Source organism: Patiria miniata, unplaced genomic scaffold (assembly GCF_015706575.1).
Source record: "Patiria miniata isolate m_02_andy unplaced genomic scaffold, ASM1570657v1 HiC_scaffold_28, whole genome shotgun sequence".
Lineage (NCBI taxonomy): Eukaryota > Metazoa > Echinodermata > Asteroidea > Valvatida > Asterinidae > Patiria > Patiria miniata.
In genome coordinates, this window is record NW_024037067.1 from 6,785,311 (window position 1) to 6,810,154 (window position 24,844).

At 40.2% G+C, this 24,844-nt stretch overlaps 1 protein-coding gene across 1 annotated transcript in view; it reads right to left on the reverse strand.

Moving 5' to 3' along the window:
* Positions 1-225: 225 nt before the first annotated feature.
* LOC119734722 (meiosis regulator and mRNA stability factor 1-like) overlaps positions 226-24,844 on the reverse strand; it is a 59,226-nt gene continuing 34,607 nt past the window's right edge. Inside the window, exons 12-15 of the mRNA XM_038208261.1 lie at positions 15,521-15,691; positions 7,159-7,325; positions 4,835-5,046; positions 226-390 (exon numbers count right to left, since the gene is read on the reverse strand). Of these exons, the coding sequence (XP_038064189.1) occupies positions 241-390; positions 4,835-5,046; positions 7,159-7,325; positions 15,521-15,691 (700 nt within the window). The 3' untranslated portion in view covers positions 226-240. The remainder of the gene's footprint in view (positions 391-4,834; positions 5,047-7,158; positions 7,326-15,520; positions 15,692-24,844) is intronic.

A 24,844-nucleotide genomic window follows, 5' to 3' on the forward strand; every position in this document is an offset into this window, starting at 1 on the left:
GTTATGCATATTTTACCAACACAGAACCTAGTTTTGTCGTTTTCCTCAGCAGGTTTTTGTTAATTGTATTAAAAGGGTATTCATCAATGCATATCGATAAATGATCAGTGGTGGACAGCTGAGTTTTGTAGTATCAGAGATGAAACTGGCACTAGCAAAAAGAATCGGAAATTTCGCCGAACCAAAATTTAGCATAAAGGTAAATGAACAACAAGACCATATTAATAAAAAAAAATTAATTCAAAATATTTTTAAAAATTGATAAATCAAAAAGCATTTTACCTGTCTGCTGGCTTGTGACTTGAGCACTTTAAGTAAGTCTTGTGAGAATCGTTTGATCTGTGTACGGTGGGTCAGGGTCAGTAGTTTATTCTCAGTCATCCCAAGTACCTGTATATGTATATATGTAAGGTCATTCCAGTCATTATTCTTTAAAGTACTAACTGTAATGCCAATAAGAAATTAGTGAGTTCAATCCATATTTAACTACAAATGTGAAAGTGCAAAATATACCACACAGTAGGGAACATTTTGACTGTGTGCTATCTAACAGCTGTATGGTGGGTACCCTAACTTCCTTAAATTCTGTTTGTAAAATTAAATGCACATCAAAAAAGGGAATTTCAAAGAATCAATAACCTAAAAGCAACAAGACCAACTGCAGAGAAATTCTGGGTTGTGTTCACTGTATTCTATTTACTCACAAGGCATTAAGCAGGCACAAACCATTCCTAAACATGGGGATCCAAGGGTGTGATTGGGATGGCTAACCACCCCTCCACACCAATGCTAATTATCAATCTAATTGAAAAAAATCCAAAATGTCCTTATGTTCCCTGAAAAACATCATCACTCAATGTTGCAAATCTTTATGCATTGCTCAAGGCCTTTGGTCTTTTTATACACTGACTGTAATGCCTCACCAATCCCTCCCCCTTTAACCACCTTGAAACAGCTTGGAGTTTAAGACCCCAGCCACCTGCCTAAGCAATACAAATCCTGGATGCACCACTGCTAAGAGCCTCACTTAGATACCTGAAGCAACTATGCTGCCTGTTCCTTTACAACAGATACAGCCATTAGAGGCTATCATCTGTTAAAAAAAAAGTCCAATGAAATAAACTAGAGGTTCGCGTTTGTTCAGTTACAAACGCAGAGTGGTCGGGCAGACAACTATTTCATTAGACACTGCCCATTTAAGTTATGAATATGTTATGTCAGAACAAAGGATCACGAACTTTAACCTTTCCAGTACAACCAATTATTTTGTAAAAAAAAAAAACATCTTTTGATGTCATCATGACGTCAGAGTAATATGCACCACTAGGGATGAGGGTCGATATATGTTGAAAGTTACAAGTTCATACCATATACCGTTTAGGAGAAAACCCGCCAAGAATTATTGTCCGGAAAAACAAAAAGAAGAAAAGAAAGAAAGATTTATCAGAACAATTCTAAACAGTGGTCGGGTTGTGCCCGACCACTCAATGAAAAGATATCATTCCGTGTCAATTCAACACAATTTTCAGTCAAATCGGGCATGTTTTCAGAAAAGTGGGGGTAGTATTCAAAATCGTGGCTAAGGTATTGTTGAGAAGAATAATTAGTCTTCCAAATGCTTTTTAGTTGGTTTCATTACGATGTTTTGTTCAAAAGATACAGCAATCACAATACGGGACTTGAAAAACCACTTGGGTCACTTTTTTTATTTATCAAATTTACGGATCGAGGCCGGTAGAATAAGTCACACTTTACTCCTGAACAAAGGAAATCAATCCTTTGTGTGTTTCTCTAACTGCGCTTTCTCACTTTCAAGAAAAGTGGCCCAAGAAAATGTTTTTTCAACCCTTAAGTTCGATGAAGCATAGCGTTTGTTCCAATGGATCGATTTTAATGAAATAAAGTTGGTATGGTAGATTGGTTATCCAATTTTTAAGAGGTTAACTTGAAAATATTCCAAAACCCACATGCAATATACCTTTATTAATTGGTTTTCGACTGTTAGTTTTTTGTGGGACAACCTGTATTTGGTGTAGTGATTGGCCTAAAGAAACCTGCAGAACTGATTTTCTTTTGTAATTTAACTGGTTAGTTTTTGAGATACGGGTCAACCGACCTTTGACTAATTAGCATGACCTCTACACTTAAATACATGCATCTCCACAAGTAAGCACCTGCAGAGCCAAGTTTTATATAATTTTAAAGCTCTTTGAATGGCCTCCATTTCATAAAATAAAACAAAAATCATAGCATGATACACAGAGAAAACACATAATGAAATAATCTCTGACCTTGAATGACCAAAATAAGTATGCTTCACATTTCCTATTTTTTAACTTCCAAATGCTATTTATTATTTTTTTTAAAAAGGGGCCACCGGGCCACCAGCTACAGGGTTAACCTGACTTTTGCCTGACCATGGGCATGGGTTGACATCTTGATTCCCCATAGTATTGTCATGAACAGCCCAAAACATGGGCATGTTGACCATTTTTCACTCCCGATGGACAGCTGGGTTCCCTGGTCTAACGTTAAAGATCAGACGGCCAAAGTGGATGACATCAACAAGGCTCAAAGCAATTGTTGTTCCTCCCACACCAATTAATATTGGCATTCTTTAGACATGGCCGTTACACTACCCTGATAATGTGGCTGAAAAATTTTCTCCTGGATAATTTTTCTCACTGTTTTGAACTGAGTTACGACGGTCCACGTGTAAGTAGGGATGCAGGCTGATTATCTTCAGCTTTGCAGTGGCCACTTGTGGTTAAAGAGATCTTGCACAAAGAAATCAACTTAGGCAGGATTGACCGCACCTTTGCTCCCACACTCAAATTTTCAATGTTCGCATATTGGTTTTGTACCAAAACATGAGCCTAATTCCTTTAGATTAATCTAACATTTATCCTTTCCATCAAGAGGCTCAATCAATGATTTTATTGACAGAGATAAATAAGCCATTCACTACTTCCCATTTGATAAGGCTTTTGAATTGGTTGAGGGGGCCAGGCCAGGGGCTTGGATGGCAAAATCAACATCAAATCTGTATTTTGCTTACTTTCCGTGTCCCCGTCGGATTATATACTTCTCGGTTTTCGGTTTAACAACTGATATTATGATAAATGCCTTCCAATGGGATGTTCAATTGCTTGTTCCCTTTTTGAGACTTTAAGTACTTCTTTTTGTTTCATGGTTGTTGTATGTCGCAGTCACATTTTATTACACACTATTTGGATGATTTTTCTATTTTTAGGTTGGACAGATCAGAATTGTAATTTCTTGCTTCAGACAATCAAGGAGTGTTTGGAGGTGCTAACTGCAGAAGAGACAAGAGGTTTGCGGACCGCATGTGTCGCCTTTTTCCGTGGTCAATCCCTATATGTTTTGTGTTTTAAAAAAACAAACATCTCAAATGGCCCCTAGATGACCTTTGACAACCAATTGGGAAGATTTGTGATGAACCCCCACCCAAGGTCACTGCATCCAAGTTTCATCAAAATCCATGAAAGCATGTAGAACTTATAAAAAAAAATCTAAACTTTAACTTATGGGTCTACGGTCATACAGAATTTAGGACTGGTAAGTGTCTCACAAAAACTACAAGCCAAAGTCGGTCGATTGTTTCCTGGGAGTAGAAATAGACTCATAGGCAGGTTAGGGTACTAGATGGGAAAGTACAAGCACTGCGTGAAAAGATCACACAAGCACTGCGTGAAAAGATCACACAAACATTGTACAAGTCGAAGGTGTCCTTGCGGGCACTTCAATCATTGCTATAATCCCTTAATTTTGTGTGCCAGGCTATTGCTCCAGGTAGGGCACTTACTTGGAGGCTTATTGCACTATTTATAGTGGAAGGAAATATTACTATAAAATCCGTATTTTGACTGGGGCAAAATTTAACCTAATGATATGGTTTGAAATGACCATTTCAACAGAGTGTCCCAATTCCGAAATGGTAATTGGGATGACAACAAATCACTTAAGCTGTTTATAGATGCAGCAGCGAGCATTGGATTAGGTGGTTTCTTTGTGGGCAAGTTGTTTCAGGGGAGATGGCCACAGACAATTACCCTCCCTCCATATGCCTTTCTGGAATTTTTTCCAAAAGTGGTGGCTGTCCATTGCTTGGGCCCATTTCTGGCCAACCGAAACGTTTGATTCCGTACAGATAATAGCACCGTAGTGCATATTGTTAATAACCAGACCTCCAGCTGTTACAAGATCATGCAGTTAAAGCAGAGCTTTGTGTGTCAGTGCCTCATGCACTATGTGGTGTTTAAGGCAGTTCATGTGTCAGGCATTTGTAGCAACATTGCGGATTCCCTATTCCCTATTTGACAACATTTCAGGTCATCTGTGGCCCCCCAGGCGGATCTCGCTATGACCACCATTCTGGAACAGCCAGTGGCGCACCCAGGATTTGGCTTTGGGGGGAGGGCTCACAATTTTGTTTTGGTCAATTTATTTTAAATTTAGTTAACTGAGAACAGCACTTCATATTCTAACAGGTGAGATAGGCCGGCTCTTGTCAGTAGCCTTGACCAGTATCTCCAACACTAACAATCCAAATTACCAAACAAAAATCAGTTCTGGGGTTTCTCATATACGCCAATCATCAAACCAAACATTGTTTCAATTTGTGAGGGTCGGGTGAAAAATTGTGTTAAAAAGACACGGAATGACCCTAACTTCTCTAACCAATTAGCACTTGTATTAGATAGTACTACATTGTATTTTCTTGATGAAATCGCAAACCATAGTTTGCTGGGGCAGTTTTGGGTGGTATAAGGAGTAACAGGCAGGGCAGTACTGGGACTAATGGGTATGGTACCTGCATCACGTGTGATATTGCATCAAAAAGTTCTATGAGCTTAAGAAAGCCATAGTCTGCTACACGGCACTGACGACCAAAGTGATGATGGTAGCTGGGAATGAACTTTGAGAAGGCCAGTCTGCATCTTGGAGTGTGTTTGAGAAGCTCAACTGCCTCCTTACTAAACTGGAATAACTGTGGAGGTAGCAAAGGAGTGCTGCTTCTGCTTCCTATTTTAAACAAATAAAGATCTCTACATTATATTTATGTTACATTAAATTTGAGTGCAAAAATCTAATACATTACAAAAGTAAGGGTTCCTGTCATTTTGATTTTGAACCCTGTAACTTTTGTTTGTATGTTTCAGGTCAGTCAACAGAAGTACACATTAATGTGATTTTGGTTAATTTAATCGGCAATCTCTTAAAATCAAGCATAATCTGTGGGTGTGGTGTTCTAATACAATCGACTGAACTAATGGTGTAGTAAAACTAGCCTCCCCCGGTGACCATGGAGCATTCACTTTCCCTTAGTTATGCCTTGGGAAAACATAATGACCCAGGAAACAAGCAACGACCGCACAAGCATACAAACACAAGCCCCAAGCAAGATAAACAAACAAACAAACAAGCACATAAAACGAGAACAAAACGGGGAAAAAAACAAGATTAAAAGAAGGGCCAACTGGATTGTGGATAAGGTTTAGCAAAGTCCCATCTGTACAACACTTAGGGTGATGTAGTTCACACCAGGAGTCAGCCAGTGTAACCTCAGTTTAGCCTCATGAAAGCGTTCAGACCAAAGATCAGGCTATCCACAACGTCTGCGGGCAGGGTGTCCCATAAACAGGGGAATCTGACAGAAAAATTCCTTTTCTGTCAAAATTTTTCGGTCAAAGATTCAAAACAAGTCAAAAATTGCGTTTTGAAGTTAGGACTATGAAATACTGAATCACTGGTAGTATTGCGCATGCCTACTTGAGGATTGTAAATGTTCAACCAATAAAACGGTAAAAAGGCACTGGATTTCATAGGAGCCCAATTTCATGTGGCACTGGAAAGTGTTTAAGACCAGCCAGCCGGTCTTTATCATCCGCTTAAGACCGGCCATGTGATGGGCTCTCAACCAATAGGAATGGGTAAACTGTCTTGGGTACTTATGAATTGTGCATAATGCACAGACACATATTGTATCGATGTTAAGTCAAGAGCATTTTTTATAAAGATACAGGAGGTTTATGAAAGCTTAAAATTTTGGTTAAATAGTGTGCATGTGTAAAGACTCCACGTTGAACTAGTGGTTGATTTGTGACGTAACTTACGCCTGTGTACTAATAGCAATGTGCGAACGTCTCTAGTCAAAGGTCTGGTCAAAATGTCATCGCAAAACTTCGGGTCCGGGCTCCCTGCTGTACGTTATGAATGCCCGCGGCTATTGGTAACCAGCGATGCAACCAGGCCCAGTAGGCTGGTTCCAAATAGTTGACTAGCGTAGTCAACCATCGTCGACCAGACAGAGTTTGGGCTAATTTTAGTCGAACTATGGTTAACCATTGGTCAACAATAGTTCTTGCGCGAACTTTCCCAGTGTTTACAAAGGGAGAGTTGATAGAGACCACTGGGAGGGACTCTTGAATGCTTTGCAGATGATGATGACGCCTGTGCAAATTCAGCACAAAATAAGTTGTGTGTACTTCTTGCCATATGCATACCAACCTCCCAATGAATTGCCATCTACTGTTCCTGCAGAGTTCATAAAATGACATTGCATAAATGATCATCACTGATCATGATCACAATAATGATCAATCAATGCACTACAGGAAAATCCAACAGTGCATCCTGCAAGGAAACTAGAGGTCTGTATCATAAATATAGCAGACATATATATATGACATAGTGACATTTTGTAGCCAATGATTCACAAAATGACTGTAAGTGGCCTGAATGTACATGTCAATGTCAAACAAACGGTCTGCCAGAAAAAACTCCACCAACCATGACATTGTGCTTTTTTTTCAAAGTGTGCTTTCACATGATGTTGTAAGCGTATGCCTGGCTAGAAAATATCGGTGGTAGGAAGTGCTCAAGGTTAAAAAATTGTAAGAAAAAGAGGGAGCAACAGCTTTTGGCCGGGGACAAAATTAGTACCAGTGCACTGAAGAGTGACTGTGAAAGTGTCTCTGAGTAAAAAATGTACCACAGTTTTGTGCTTCATGTTTGTGATTATAACCCTCTGCAACAAAATGGAACATACGTAGATATAATAAAAACTCTTTGAGTTTGTGATGTCACCATCTTTGCGTGGAAACTCAGCTATCAAATATTTGCACTATTCCATACCAGTTTCTGGCTGTGGTTTACTCTGTTCCCAACACACAGTTTTGAAGCCGTCTCGACTCACTCCTACTCGTACACCTTGGATACAGGTCAACAAGTGTTCCAAAGGTACTCCATTTTCAAAGTCCTCTGTTAATGTTGAGAATTCAGCAGCATAACAAACCATAAAACTGTGAAGACAAAAAATACACATACGAAATCAAGTACATGTATGTCAATTCTTGCAAAAGCTAATTTCACAACAACAGAGCAATTGTTCATACTCAAATCTGTAGCAAACGGAGTAGAGTCTTTGGCATGGGCTCTGGATAGCTACAAAATGTATACCTTATTTACTTTACAGTGTAATTGTTATTGCTTACATCCATCAGGGATAGCTGGCATTCTCCTTGTTTTCTTCGAAACTCATGGAGTACAGCAATATCAGCAACGCCTATCTTAGCATCCCATTTTTCTATTTGCTTGACCCAAATTATCAAAACTTGCACCATAAATATATCAACATTTTCCTTTCCATTAATGATGGGAAATTTAAGCCCTATACATGCATTGTCATGAGAGAGAAGATTTGTGCACCCAGTGTCAGCATGCTTGGGTGGAATTAGTGACCAGCCACCTTGTACATGCACCAGTGGAGGGCATTCAGAAATTCTTGCTGTGCAAATATAACAAATCTGAGTGTCTAATACTTGAAATGAATACATAAAAACGGAAAAATACACATCATCATCATGGCCCATCCCATCGTGAACGACAATGAAGACGGCGACTCTCACAGTCATCTAAGTACAGCTGTGTTGAGGTAGAGCAACCATTGTAGATAGCAGAGCGCCAATGGGAACGGTTGCTGGCAGTTGACTCCCAAGTAATGTTTGGTATCCCAAAAGCGGCGAGATCACATTTCAGGACATCTTTGTATCGCAGTCTGGGTCGGCACGTTTCACTGCATCCAGAGTTATATTGCTATCAAGCTCATGCAGGATTGGAAGTTGTGGCAGAGAGGTTAATGCATCAGGGCTCACTTCAGCTTCACTAGCATACAGAGAGCTGTAGTGCTCTGCCCACCGGTCAAGCCGTGCTGATGGATCAGTGAGGGTAACGCCAGAAGCAGACAGCAGTGGAGCACTCTTCTTTGGGGTAGGGCCGACGGCCTCTTTAATACCGTTGTAGAGGCCATAAAGGTCCCCTGAGTCAGCACAATGTTGGATGCGAGCACTGAGACCAGACCAGTAGTGACATAGGGCAGTTTGAGTAAGGCCTTGGACGTTACTCTTAGCAGCACGGAGTGCAGATGACGAGGAGCGGGTATGAAGCATGGTGACTTTCATTCTGGCTGCACGTTTGGCCTCAAGAGCTGGGAGCAGGATGTCAGCTCTATCACAAAACTAGTCGGGTTGTGTTCAAGTACGCCGACCAAAGGCAGTGAGAATGCAGTCCATGACTGTAAGCCTGGACCATGCGGGACTGGGATTGTTGGGTGTAGGGGATGAACTGACATGATCGGTGAGGAGCTCTTGGAACTTGGTGACGCGTGTGATGTCCCAAGTAGCGGAGGTATCAACTGCATTGGTTGGCTTCGGATGAGCTTGATGAAACTTTTTCGGTTGCATTCTGAGCTTGCAGCAGATAAAGGCCTGGTCAGTGTTGCAGTCTGAAGAGTGCATGCTACGGCTTTGATGAACATCTCGCAATTGCCCCTTCCTTACAATGATGTGGTCGAGTTGATGCCATCAGTGTGAGTGAGGATGCATCCAGGTGGCCTTGGAGCGAGGTGAACCTGCGAAGAATGTGCTTGTAAGACACAGGTCATGGCCGGCACAGCACTCAAGGAGACGTTGCCCATTATCGTTCATTTTGCCCAGGCCGTGAGGACCAATGACACCACTCTAAGACCTGAAATCAGATCCGATGCATGCATTGAAGTCTCCAGCGAGCACAATGCTATCCCCAGGTGGTATGCTACGCAAAATATTGTCAAGCAGTTGATAGAATTACTCCTTTTCCACAGAATCAGCCATCAGAGTTGAAGCGTATGCAGAGATGACAGTGACAAGGCCGCTACTGAGGCGAATCCGCATGGACATGAGTCGGGGAGAATGGGAAACAGGTTGTTGGATGCATGAGAGCAAAGAGTTCTGAATTGCAAGGCCAACTCCATGCATAGGTCTTGCATTGTCTGGGTAACCGCTCCAGAAGGAGAAGTTAGGGGCAGTTTCACGGGAAAGGTTGCAAAAAGTCTCACGGGGGGTCAAAAATGAAACTTGTTGTATGGATACAACATGTTTATTTGTTGAAAGTACATACATAAAGGTACTAGAAAATGTTAAAGTCAAGGCTTAAACATTTTTTCGTTTCAATTTTAAGGCACTTTACACTTTACAGACCATAAAATTTGTCAAATAAAGGTAGGTATCATAAACTGCTAATTCCACATCTCAAACATGCTTAGAGTTGCTTTAAAATGATTGATAGTCATCACAGTAGTCATGTCTTGAATATTAATGCACTCTAGGCTATGAAAAATACCATGTTTTTTCATATACTGACGGAAAATTCAATTTTATAGCTCTCTTTTCCTTGAAACACAAACTTTCATTTCTGATTTACGGAAAACCATGCAGCCTGCTGATTATTTGCACTTTTGTCCAAAGGCTGTGTACATGGTAGAACAATTGGCAAAACAATTTGTGTATATAGTGTGCTGCGTTACAGAGTTACCATGGTCTTTATCATTGCTATGAAAAGGGTTTACTATGTTCAGGAAAGGACAACAATTTTAACAATTACTACATTCAGTCAAGTTTGATCTTATGAAGCAACATAATACAAGAAATATAACCATAAAACTAGAGTTGGGAGGCTATACATGTGTGAGGCAGATCAGTTTGTACCTTGTTATTGCTCCACCTAACTAAATTTACGTTCAGGAAAGGACAAAATATTTAACAATGCTTAGCATACCGGTACTGGTAGCACCATGCATTTCCTGAATGACAATAAAGTTAGTCTAGCTCTATGGTCTGAAGTAATGTCCATTCAAATGATTATAATTACTGCTGGTGAAAACATAACTTTGTATTGAGACACTGATACCGGTATACATGTATACATGTACATGTGCATGCCCCACAAAGAAATGCCTAGATAATTAAACTGTACCATCCAGTGAAAAAAAATTCAGTCAGCATGGTGCTTTTTACAAAATGGGATCTAAGGAATAGGCACATCAAGCCCAAAACAGTTTAAAGAATTTGTACACACGTACAGTACATGTTTGCACGGAGGAAGGTTCATGTGTATCTGTACTTGTTCCTTGTTAAATGTTTCAAACATGTTCAGGAAAGGACACACATTTTAACAAGGATCAACATACAAGTTGTGCATGATCAGTGCATAAGCTTGACTGTTCCATTTTTCATAGCAATTAAACTAATGAAATGGCTGCACACAGAAAGAATTGTTAAAACAGTGCGGTACAATGTATAACAGATGTTGTTAAACTTGTTTAAAAAAGTGTCCTATCCTGAACACTTGAATACACAGAAACTAGACTAAAACAGTAATTTTTTATTACATTTACTCAAACTAATGTGTGTATTTTGTGGAAGGGATGGTTTGAAACTGTAAATTAGCCAATTCCTGACAAATATTGGATTTAAGTGTGACTTGTAAAGATAAATGTATATGCACATGTTTACTCATTGTGTGTGTAATCATGAGTGAGTAAATGACCTGTAAGAACAAAACGTTAACACTTTCTTGCCATTTAGTTGGTTTTAATTTTAGAACATAAACTTTACAGACAATATAAGCATAAACTTCATCAAATTTCTGCAACAATGGTTTTGCCAAGTACTCTGTTAAACTATATGTTCAGGAAAGGACAATGCAGTTTAACGACAATGTCATGACAGCAAGCAAGGTTCGAGTCTGATTCTTTTTGTAGTCTGTTAAATCTAGTAAGTACACCCCTAGGTACATGTTTATGTCAAAAAAGTTTTATCTCTGAATTCCTGTAAAAAAAGGGGGGCCATGTTCAGGAAAGGACATTTTTAACAAACATTTGCATGGCATATGCGACTGCTGCTGTATCAAATTTACTTGTGATTATCCAATTCCCATCTTTTTATACTTGAATACTGGAGTGTGTAGCATCATTTTGACAGGAAATAAGTTGTGTATTCTTTCTTTTAATTCTGGAAAAAAATACCATGTTCAGGAAAGGACATTTAAAAAAAAACATTTAACAAACATATCAATGTCTCACTCAAAACGGCATTACAAAAGAACGAGTTGGCCAATCCTAATGAAATTTGGTGTACATATTTTTGGGACATACTTCAATGTCCTTGCAAGTCTGGGTGGTTCCCATGGCATTTATTTTTAATTCTCATCAATTGCAGTTTCTAGAAAATGTGAATGAGACTCCAAATCTTGTGCTTTAGCACCCATGTGAGCTTATAATTTGAAAACCATAATGCGCAGAGCTGTAATTTTTTTCTGGAGATTGCTACAACATTACAGTCCTTGTGAGACAAAAACCAGCAAATTCCAACAAAGTCTTCCTATGAAATAAAGCATCGATTTCCTATTTTTCATTTTGCAACCTTTCCCGTAAAACTGCCCTTAGCCTCGCGAGTCGAGCCACTACTGGTAAGCCAGGTCTCACTGAGAGCACAGACACTTATGCCCAGATGAGTAAGAGGTCGACCACCGCAGACTTTCTTGGGGAAGAAGTTTAGCGATATGTATGAATACTCAGGGAGTGAACATTCCAACAAGCTAACACAAGGGAGGCAGTAGCAGGATATCAACCCAGACGCGCCTGCCTGGAACACAACCCTTGCCGGGCATCGAAAGTCCCCAAAAAGGATGACATCCGATTTGCCAGTCGCTTATTCTAATTTAGACGTACAATCATGACTGTGAGGCGCCAAGCGCTGAGGCAAAAGTTATTGAGAGCGAATGCTTGCCCGGGACAATGAATGCCCGAGACCTTGCATTCATCTGAACCAGCAGAACGCACGGCATGACGGCTGGGATGAAAGAAGGCTGCCCCGCAGTGGCGAACTAACTACGCCTTATGACCAACAACCGTTGACTCCGAAGCAAGTTCCTCCACTTGACTGTCTGCTACAACATACCGGAGACACTTGCATGAAGAAAGTGACCATGCTGTGATTGCAGCTGCCAGCCCCTGAATCCACCTTACAGGTTCACTCATGTAGTTCAGCAGACCAGCCAAGGTCAGTATACTGGGGTGTGGCCACTGTCGTACATGAGCAGTTCCGTGGAGCCATACATGAGCTAGGATGCACTGTTGGAAGCAGAGGTTAGAGCCCCCATAAACATGGGGCGGCTGCCCATCGCCAAAGGTATTATCCATCCAGAAAACCCCAACACACACACACACACACACACACAAAAGCATCCAAAACAATTGCGGTTCACATTTCTTTATGCTGTTGATGATAAACAAGGTGGTTCCATGTACGTAACTCAACTCAACTCGACAATCAGTTGAAATTTTACAAATTGAGTGTGTCAAATAGAGCACTTTCAGCCGTGTGGTTGCAAAGGGCGATTTCTAAAGGTTACGTAACACTTTATATTGAATGAAACTACATGCACACAGACATGTTCACATTGGCGGGTGAAATCTTTGAACCTTAATTTCTCCCGTTTGGAAGACCATATCTCCAGGTGCGGATCGGGGGGTGAAGGGGGGGGGGGGGGGTGGGGGGGGTCGTTAAAAAGAAAAACCTAGCTCTGTCAACATTTTTTTTTTCATAGAAATTCATAAAAACAATTATGTGAACCCCCCCCCCCCTCTCACACCCAAAACAAAATTTACTGGTATAATGTCCGCCTGTGCACAAAATACTGACAGAGCCAGCTTAATAGGGGGTATTTGTACACTATTCTGTAATATAGTGTTAATAATTGTCGAATTTGAAAAAAAACACAAAAAAAAACACCATTATTTTATTTTACGGAGGCCAAGTGAAAAAAAGCTGTCTACATTTCAGATTTTTTTTTCTGATGAAACCCCTCCCCCCCCCCCCTTATTTCCCTTATAATGATCCAAGTATGTGCTAAAAATCGTTGTGATATGTTCATTACTTTTTGTTGAAATTGGAAAAATAGGCCTGGCTACGTGCACATTTTAAAGTTGTAACACTGGTGTTTGCAATATCTGTCAAACTTTTCAAGCCTCACGAATATTAATAAGGTTCCTATCCATTATCATCATCATCATCATTGGGCGGCCGCAGCCGAGATGGATGAAACCAAACTCCTCCAGACTCTCTTGTCCACCATGGCCGTGGTGATGTCATCAACGTGCTGGCTCACATCATTGCATACAGTGTCGACGTAGTTGAGGGGTCTCCTCCCTCTGTTGGGGCAAGGCAATCTCCAGCAGATGAGGTCAGAGACAACTTTGGCTCTGTAGCAGTGGCCGGCAGGCGGGCTTTGCGTTGTGCCACTGGTGTGCAGTAAAAATTTGCAGAAAAGCCTCCTTCACGAGTTATTACTTAATAAATATCACCCTTTCTGCCGGCTTCCGTTGGTCGATACCAAAACCAACGCCAAGTCACGCCAAGTGATGCTAATGAATATGCGCTTCTTCAGTGTGTTGCCGGGCCGAAATCAGTCAATCATAGTGCCTACGGTGCTATTGAATCTTTGCTGAAAACCATGCATGTGGTTTGGAAATTTTCCTTGGAGATAGTTCAAGGTGTAACACTAGCGTTTGCAACAACAGATTAAGCTGAAATTTGGAACATACTTAGATGATATAAAGTGTTCAACTACTCGTGAAATAACAACTTTCGGAAATTCCTAGAAACTGATATGAATACATAGATTTGGGGATGTTTTCGAACAATGTCTTCCTGACTTGAAGGTCAGCTTTACTAGTAACCAGTATTGAGGTTTCAGCATCGATGACGGCGATTTTTTTCACTGACATGAAGTTTAGAATTTCTTCTTCTGTTATAATTTAACTTTTCAATCATACTGAGCATATTTTCTGAGAAACAAAACATTTAAAAGGCCATGTTTTTTTCAGGTGCATGAATTTCACTGCTCTGTTATAGCGTCTAAGTAGGTAATTTGATTAACTTTGCTTATCAACGGGCCATGCTTCACCTTCGCAACCATGTGGCTGCTTTGGCATGGCTTGGCTGAATTTTGGAATAGGACACTGGGTCCTGCAATTTCTTATGCTTGCTGATAGTTAAAGATGTACGTCGCTTTGACATACCGATTGCTCCTGAACCTGATATGAAACATTGTTTGGAAAACAATTTCTAACCTTGCTGAACCAAACCTGAAACCCAACTCAAGGGTTAACTTGAAGCATTCAATGATAATCTGGTTAAAACAATCTGGTTATGTCATTAATTGAGGGGTAAATGCACAATTCAGTGTGAGTGATTGCAACATTAACTATGAAGGCATACAATTTGCCAAAAAAGTTGGGAAATTTAGCTGACTTGGATGAGTTTTTGAGAAACGACATGGTGACAACTAAAAATGGGCTGAGAGGATTGAGTTTTGATCAACGTAAATGTAAAGTTCGCTCTTCTTGGATTAGGAATTACTTTGAGTTTGATGCCATCACCAAAAATCCATTTTAATGCCTCTATTTTATATCTCACTTTTGCATTTCATAGTAATTTTTATATCAAATTACTTTTTTCTGTCGCACTGTACCTCTGTTGGAAATTGATAATGCTTATCATATTTTATTTTTGTTTACCAAATAAACGCGAGTTTCTAAAGTAACGTCTCCGCTCAGTAGAGCCCAGACTGTTTTAGGTCTTGTTTACACCCCAATTATCTTTTTTAGTCTTTGATACTGTAGGGTGGAACCCCTTGCTGCTTTGGTGGCCCACTTTTAGCCAACCAAAGTTCACAGTATTTTATAACAGTGCAGATTTATAAACAAAATCAAATACTTTGAATGTGTTGGAAGTTGAATATGTTAGTGTCATGGACTGGAAAAGGATACAGTATCCAATTGTATTTTGGCAATCCATAGGGCATGTAGTGTGGTGAGCAATGTAATAGTCTTATGTTAATGATAGCATAATTTTTCTCTGCATAAGTTTTCTCTGCCATATGTGAAGGGCTATATCTTCTACAAATGTGAATATATGTAACACACGGAACTACAAATTCAATCTCTCAGCTAAACTGTAAACCCTTTGGTGCAGAGAATATTTTGATAAGATGCAAAGATTATAATGTTCTTGAGTGGTTGCTATAGCGACCGCCTTGTACACTAGAAGTCTTAGTATTAATATCTGAATTGACAATCAAAAGTAAATGTGAATGTACTAAACTATAAGTACGGTACCTGATTAGTGGTATCTTTCCATTGTGCATTAGCAGCAGAGTGTGAACCTGAGAAGAAAATGTCCGGATGGACACGATGACAAATGGGTCTTGTGTCACATGTCTGTATTGCAGAGTGTCTTGACAATCATGGATGGAACAAAATGGTTCACATGGCTCTGGTAAAGGCTCCCTGTATAAATGAAAAGAATCACACCAGCTTCAGATGCAATAACCATATCTCACCAAATAATTTAAAATTTACTTCAATATGTTTGATTTTTGTTATTTAAAAAAAGAGACAACATATTTAATTTGATAACCACTGCTATATAATAAGGCAAGTTTTCTGTGTGCGCATGTAAGAACATGTTTTAATATACATTTGAGAACAACAAGAGAGAGAACAGATTTGCCGTCCTCTGAGATTTTTTTGTTAACTTACGTTTGTGTGCTTATATTACAGGACAGTGTTATAGTTTTGGAACAAAAAAAAATTAGTCACTGCTTTCATGACAAGGCAAAGTCCCTTCCCACAGCAAAATGCATGTTTCCAGAAAATCATGTTTGAAGTGGGTCATTTTTACATAAATTAAAGGCTGTAGACAACATTTGTATTTGCTGTACTTTCTTCGTAAATGAACATGTTTTGGGGGGCTAGTAATTTATATCACATGTTCCAACTGTTCTGTGTAATGTTTGGTTTCCACAGGTGCCAGGTTAACAACAACAAAAAAAGCTGTTCACTTTAACCACTGAGGTGTAGTTCACAAAATAGTGCATACAACCCATCGGTCACAGGCTGTGTCATGGGAAAGAAATTACACACATGTGCCTGCGTAACTGGGCGTATGCATGAGGACAAGAGCAGCTACTTTGTTTCTGCTATTGAGTCAAACAAAAGCAACTCATCTACTTTTTAGAGTGTAGTGACCTCTATCACTTCCCAATGTGAAGAGCAACTGAATGATCTGGTCGATGTGGCTGATGTATTCAATGACAACTTCTCGACACATGGTCAGCGCATGGCCGAGAATATTCAGTCAAGTGTTGCTTTATGGGGATGATAAGTACCAATGTTCATGCTGCGGCTCACTACAACTTGGAGGAGTTTGTTTTTCCTGACATTACTGACGAATTTGTTAAGAAACAGATTAGTTCAAAGCCTATCAGGAAAGCAACCCGTCTCTTTTTGAAAACAGTCTTTTTGACCCTGTACAGTGTTATCCTCTGCTTTAGTAACATGATTCATGTAGTTTGCCTGTTTTGCACTCCATCAAGTGACCAGTGCAATATGGAATCCTTTGTTGTTTTTTAGCCATGTTTATGTCCTGTTTACTTGGATTTTTTTCATAAGTTGTGAAACGTCAGTAAGGAAGTATTCTACTAGGCTAAAAAATCATAGGGGTACTATCAAAAGGGATAATCTCAAAAGTTAATTAAATAAAAAATGGATGCCTGGTTAATGATGATGACACCAAGTAAACCTTATATATATTCAGTCAAATACAAAGTTTCAAGTACTAATTCTAAACACTGCAATTGAGTCCATTGATCTAATTCTGAATAACTCTACATGTAATTTTGTATATTATTATAGAAAATCATGCTAGGGAGTTCAGGTTTATGTGTGCTGTACATGTATGTGTACTTGTAAACTGTCATTTTGTACAGTTAGTACAAACCAACTTCACACATTTCATACACAAAGCGGCTGAAATCTTTACAGTCCAGTGCACATGGGAATATGTGGTTTAAGGTCCAGGACCCCGCCACAGTATCCATGCAACAAATCCTTTGTAAGTCAATTCAGCCACACAATGGAGACTACAACAGTACACAGATGTTATTGCCTACAGTCATTAACAAGGAGCGATTTTTGTAGATGTTGAAAAAAAAACATTTGATGACACATCAGAGCCGGAATGGATCATAGGTTACAGTCGAGTCGAGTCGAGTCATTTTAAAGAAGTGACTCGAGTCGAGTCGAGTCATTTTAAAGAAGTGACTCGAGTCGAGTCGAGTCATTAGGTCCAAAGGTTGAGTCGAGTCGAGTCAAGTCAAATATTTAGCTCGAGTCAATTCGAGTCGCGAATATTTGAACACTATATACCAACATTTATAAAAGGAGGCCATAAGTTTAGCCAGTGTTCGAATCCAAGAGCTTTATAAGAAATCGCCCAAAGCCAACGATGAAACAGCGAATTAGAAATTTGTTTAAAAATCTGGTTCCTAGATAGCATTTTGTGCGTTCTAGAACCATGAGGTGGGAGTCTGTGACACGTTATATGTGTACATGACTGCTATTCACAAATCGAAGCAAGCACAAAATTTGCACCGTAAGTCATTGCAAATACTTTTCGCAAAGTTGTGCTTTTATTTTTGAGACTAGAGTCTTATTAGCATTCGCTCGAGTCGAGTCGAGTCTTTTGATGAGGGACTCGAGTCGAGTCGAGTCGAGTCATTAGCTCGCAGTGACTCGAGTCGAGTCGAGTCATTTACCCTTAGGGACTCGAGTCGAGTCGAGTCACCAAAAATTGTGACTCGAGTCGAGTCAATGACTCAAGTCATTACAACTCTGCCTCTAGAAAGCAAAAAGACACAAACAAAGTTATTGATCCCACATGACTTATCTCTCCCATGTATATTGCAGGAGCAATTGTAACAATTTTGCTCAAATGAATACAGCCAGATGAGTCCTTTTAAATGTAAATTAAGGGTGTTCTTCCTGTATTTTTTTAAGAGGATTTCTTTTATCGGGGAGGAGAGGGGTATAGTCCAGCGGATATATGAAAAAATTGTGTGCACTTTTGCATGGAAGCATAAAACTTGGCACAGATGTTTATATTCATGCGAGAAAATGTTGTAGATGTAGAGCCATCACAAATGTACCCTTTTAGGGGCGTGGCATCCATTTAAAAAAAGGGGGGTGGGACTTGTCGTGCCTGCAGTGAAAACGGTTGTTCCCACTTGTCACAAAAGCAGGAAACTTCACAAAGACATAATTATATAGATTATAAGTGTTTTCCACATTTGGAGCCACCACAAAAGTACCTTTTTGGGGGTGTGGCAGCCATTTTAAAAAAGGGGGGTAATTATAATGCCCACATTGGAAAAAATTGTTTCCATATTTCATGAAAAAATTAAACGTCCCACAGACAATTATATTCATTAAAACAAAAAATCCAGATCTGGAGCCATCTCGAACGCACCCTTTTAGGGGCGTGGCAACCATATTAGAAAAAAAGGGGGCGGGGTTTTCATTATGCCCACCATGGAAATATTGTTCCCACATTCATAGAGAAATGGAACTTTGCACAGACATTGACATTCATGAGGAAAAATATTCAAGACGTGCAGCCATATTCAAAAAAAGGGGGCGGGGTTCTCATTATGCCCACCATGGGAAAAAATGTGCCCACATCTCATAAACGAATGAAGCTAATTCCCACAGACATTAATATTCAAGAGAAAAAATTCAGACGTGGAGCCATCGCAAACACACCCTTTTAGGGGCGTGGCAACCATAGTAAAATGGGGGGGGGTAGTCATGATGCCCCTATAAAAAAAAATGTGCCTACCTTTTATAAATGGATGAAACTCCACACGGACAATACATTCATGAAAATCTTTCTTTTTTCGAATGTGAAGCCATCACAAACTTACCCGTTTAGAGGCGCGGCATCCATTTTCAAAATGGGGGGGGGGAGGACTCCATATGCCCACAGTATTTCATTAAAAACAGTATTTCATTAAAAACATAAAATCTTAACTAAGGGCCAAAAATGTACATCTTGCTGAGTAAATCCAAACAGATTGAGGTACAAGATTTTCCTGGTCATTTTTTTGGGGGGGAGGGGGGCGTGGAGAGTAGGTTGGCTTGGTGACAAGTTCATTTCACATTTCTCTTAACTGGTTACATCAATGAATTGCTGTGATGCCGATTGTTTACAAATGTCTAAACATTATACTCATGTGAAATATACAACCAAATCCTTGTGCCCCCACACTCCTCCAAAAATAATACTCAACTAGACTTATGTTTGTAGGCAAACACAGGGCTGTTTCGGTTACTTTTTGTGACATGTGACATGTAAAGTTTCAACTAGTTCCATCCAGGCAGGATGTGTAGTTCTGTTTATAATAAATTGTGTCATATAATATGTGATTTCATTCTCATTGGGCTTTGAATTATGATGTCACATTTCATGTGATGATGTCATAATGACGTCACATCAATTTGCATCTATAACTATAATTTATTTGGAAATAACAACTTAGCCAGAGCATACATCGTTGAAAGCAAGTTCACACCTTTGTCCAATTTTAAATTACAAGGCACTTCCGGTTTCAACCGGAAGGAAGTGTCACATGATTTTGCACATAATATCAAAAATGAAGACCTTGGATTATTATATCAATTCCCGCAAAAGTCATGTTCAGGTCTCTCACAGTTGATTTTAAAGTGATTTTCAAAGATTAAATCTATTCATCTTTAACGTGACGTCATGTGACCCATGATGACGTCATCATGACGTCACTTCATTTTTTTTATTATCTATAACACATCCCGGTCTAGGTAACTACCAACTTTTAACCCAATCGGGCATGTTGTTCTGTAGATATAGGCCTTCAAAGTATGCACTTTTAATATGACGTCACTTGTCACGTGATGACGTCATCATAACGTCATTTAAATTTCATCTATAACACATCCCGGTTTACGTACGTACCAAGTTTTAACCCAATCGGACCTGTTGTCATGGCAATATGCACCTATATTGTGACGTCACGTGACTCGTGATGACGTCACGATGACTTCAATGTTCGGCACACATCTGTGGATGGTGGTCTAAGTGTGTGCCAGGTATAAAGGCAATCGGATTGATTTTAGTGCCCAAAGCAGTGGCAGATCCAGGAATTTTCGCAGGGGGGAGGGGGTTTCATCAGCCAAAAAATCTGAAAATGTACACACGTTTTTTTTCCCGGACACTTGGCCTCCGTAAAATCAAAAACTGGGGGGGGGGGGGGGCTGTTCAAATTCGACGATTATTAACACTCATTACAGAATGGTGTACCGTATTTTGAACAGGCGGACATTAGACCAGTATAATTTTTGGGGGGTGTCACAACAGGGGGGGGGGGGGGGGGGGGGTTTCGACTTATTTTTTAGGAATTTGTATGAGAATTTTTTTTTGGGGGGGGACACATAGTGAAAAGTTTGGGGCCCAAACGCGCAAAAGATCACTGTGTGTGAGAAAGCTCCACAGCTTGTCCAAATGACCTTGCGGTTTGCATACCACACACAACACACTGGCCAGTACCACATAGGATCCCCCACAGGTACATCATGCAAACTGAGGGACACGTCCATCCGTCCTCCATGCATATAGCAAGCAGCCTTAATGTATATTTTTTGGCATTTCAACGATCCGTTCACACATTTTGTCACAAACCACGAGTGTTCAAACACAGAGTATGCATAAAATGACATTGTTAAATGAACAAGAAAACAAAATAGACTAAGCTAGGTAAACAGGTTATAAAAACAAAACATTCTGTGCCAATGGCAAGTTGGTGCATTAAGTATATAGCTTCGACAAGTCCACGAACATGTCACAAAAGTGAACATTAAGGCCTGAAAAATACACGTCAAACTTAAACGAAATCAGTGGTCATCATGTGCACGTACATGTAACATAGAGCTGTGTGATACAGCTCTATGACAAGTACACGTACATACTGCACGATGATCCACTGCAAACATTGTAATACCCCCCCCCCGAGTCAGTGGAACGGCCCAACACAACAATGCGGGCTTAGGTCACGTGCACTCACAAGACTGACCTCTGCAACAAATCCAGTCATTTGGGGAAAAACTTTGATGAAAAAATTATCAGTGGTTTCTTAACCAATAAAATCGAGTTTTATATGAATAGAAAGAGAACTTCATCTTCTTTACAAAACCGCTACCCCCAGTGTGCTGTGACATGATTCTCGAGATACGTTGAGATAAACAACCAAAGGTCTGTCACAAACGGTCATTTTCTGGTCCGCTCCATAGGAAAATGCCTCATGCCCCACATTTTCAAGAAAAAAATGATCAGTGGTTTTTCTGCTTTTCCAAGCCAGACTTAGTTAGACTTAAAGCCAGAAGAATGAATTTTTATAATCTGCATTGAGTGTGGCAAACTTCGCGCGTAAAATTCAGTGCAGAAACATAAGATTGTCATTCTTTACTGACGTGCTATTGCAACTCTGTCGCTCTCATTGCTTGTCTTCTATTAGTGTAAATCAAAAAGAATGATTTACTTAATATTTCAATCATGCTGGTCCCCCGATTTTTGTTGTAATCTTCATCAGTCCGCCACACATTGTCCATCATGACGTGATGTAGAAGCCGTGACTTGCGAAGTTCCGAACGACGAAGTGAACTTGCTTTTCGGAGGACTTTATGCAGTATTTAGCGGTATTTAACAAAAAGAAAATTACGTGAATTTACTGGGAATATGAAAAGATCTAGCGAATCAAACCACAAATCTAAAACAACATAGATTTGGCATAAACAGAACTAGATAAAAGATCGGATTTGGGAACTCGTTGTGGGCAGCAATTTCATCGTTAATGGCGAATGTGGAGTTTCGGGCCCCATTCCTAGTAAAGAGAACATAAACCGGCTATCCAGGCTATTGGAGTCACCCAACTAGTAATAGATTTTTAAAACCAACCAGGGTTTGAATTTTTTAAGAAATCTGTTTTGGGGTAAAGTAGTGATGAAGACGACAAAACGCAGCACTGAAAATAAGCACCGCGGTCACAGCAGCGATGCATAGGCCTAGTGTTGCTAAACCGCATTCGTACTATGGCATCAACTGAAAAATGCGTGAGAAAATCGCATTTTCTACCTAATGATAATGTTAGAATTTACAAAAACTATGTTTCATAGAATTAAAAAAAAAAAGCTCAGTGCTGCAGAAATCATTTTGGAACAACCAAAACACTTTCGGACTAACACAAAAGACGGGCCCGTCACTACACAGTCACCGATTTCATGCACGTGGCCATGGTGGACGCCGAGTACCAACCACCTTTATGTACTGTGCACAGAACCGTTGGGAACCATCACAGCATACACGTCCGTCCCTCGACTGCTCAATAAAAAAATCGGATCCCGCAATTGCGGGGATCCTTCCCGAAAGGGGGATCGAGAAAGGGGGGATTCAATCCGGCTAAAGGCTCGATCCACCTCGCGTTTACACTTGCAGTCAAGCAGACTTCGATCCTCCTTGCCGGATCGGATCCCCCTTCAATCCCCTGCGGGATCTAGTGTAAACGCGATGTTAGGATTACATTGAAAAAATGGCCACACCGCCCACTTTTACAGGGAAATTAATTCTCTACACTGTGAACATTTCTGATAAGATATGTAGGCATCAAACCATCCTGCTTATTGAATCCAATTGAATGTTGACATAATTTGTGTTTAATTTTCATTTCGTTTGCAGGGGCAAGCTGGATCTCCATTATTTCCACCCAAGCATTTTATTCTGAAGTTTTGAGGGAGACAGAAAGAACTTGTTACTTTTCATGGTATATCTTGTCCCTGACACTGTTCACCTAATTCAGTGTTGGAGGTTGAAGCATTGCATTCCAGCCAGGCAGTTGTTTTTTTTAGTGGATGCCCCAAGAGGACAGTACTATTGTTCTATTACATTTTCTACCCCATAAGGAACCCTGTACATGTACATACATTAACACACACAGACGGACAGTTCGCCGGCAGGGTATAAAAAAAAGGTTGGCACAATTGTACGTTGGTGCAGTATACTTTGTGTGAGAGTATTCCTGTTTGTGCGTTGCTTTTCCATATACAGTATTAAATACTTTAGAAAACAATCAGCATTAATTTAATACCCTACGTGCTAGTGCTCATTTGCATTTTACAAATTAAGGAATGAACCATTTTCTTCAAAAGGTGGGGCAAACCATATTACTAGGGACAATAATACAAGGGGAGTCTTGACGACGAGGATGAAACCTAAATAATGGAGATCACAATATAATGGGCTTCAGTCCTTCTGATTTGAGGCGTGCGATCGCACCCCCACGCCATCGCATGCCTAAAAGCTTCCCGAGAGGTGTCAATAATCCCACACCTGGATCCCTCTGTACCGCACACCTCGGCATTACGTTTACAGCATAATTATACTTCGTAATTTGTGAAAAAAAGTACGTCGGTGAAGAGAAAAAAATCAAGCATTAGGCCTACCAATATCGTATATATCGCGAAACAGCTGGGCAGTGCAGAACGCCATGTTGATTGTTGACAGCATGAACAGTAACCTTGTTTCAGCACGTGTAGAGAATTACGCACTAAATGTACATTATGTTGTAAACTGCATGGGGCAAGCGTGCGCTACCAGACTGTGCTAGAATGTACATGGACTGTACACGATGTACGGTGAATACGCACGTGTGTACAAGCTGACTGCCCGCAAGGGCAGATCCGGGGGGGGGGGGGGGGGTGGGGCCAAAGGGGGCCATGGCCCCCCCCCAAAAAAACGAAACCAATGTCTTTTTAGTTTTTTTATGTGACATCGCAATAAAGGCAGGCAATGAGTACACCACCATCTTTTCCTCAAAAAAACATTGGTTAAAGTGGTCAGAAATTGCCTCAGATCGCACCACAGAGCATCTAGAATCCAAAAATAATTTTTTTGACCCACTTTTTGGGGGGACCAAAATTTTTTTTGGCCCCCCCAAAAATTGTGTTCTGGATCCGCCCTTGGCTGCCCGCAGTAAAAGCAAGCGGACGTCTTGTTTCAAGGCTGTAGGGTTATCACTATTGAGCCACAGGGTTATCGGTATTGCATGCTGAACACAGACTTGATAACTTAAACGCCATTGGCTGAAACTGGGTGCAATTATTGTCACCAGCCAATCAGGTTGCCTCACACAGAACACGGCCGTGGGCGTTACAAAACTTGACACATATTTTCACTTCACAAAACTTAGCTCGCGAAGCACATTTTGGTTTAATCATGACTGATTCGTATTTTTAAGTGGTGGGAGGGAATGGGCGACATAGGGTACAGGGTACAGCGAGATGACGACAGCGGGAAGGACATGGTTGTCGAAGTAAAAGTGGAGTAGTTTTGTTTGTTATGGGCCGATTATGTTTACCATATTTACTGCGATACGAATGCTTGCCTCTGATCATGGAGGAAGGAATAACATGAATAAACTAGTGGCGCTATTCTATCGTTTTGCACTCCTGATGTTATTATTATGAAGTTCTGTTACAAAGCAAAGTACATGTAATTTCAAATGTTAACTGTCAGTGTTG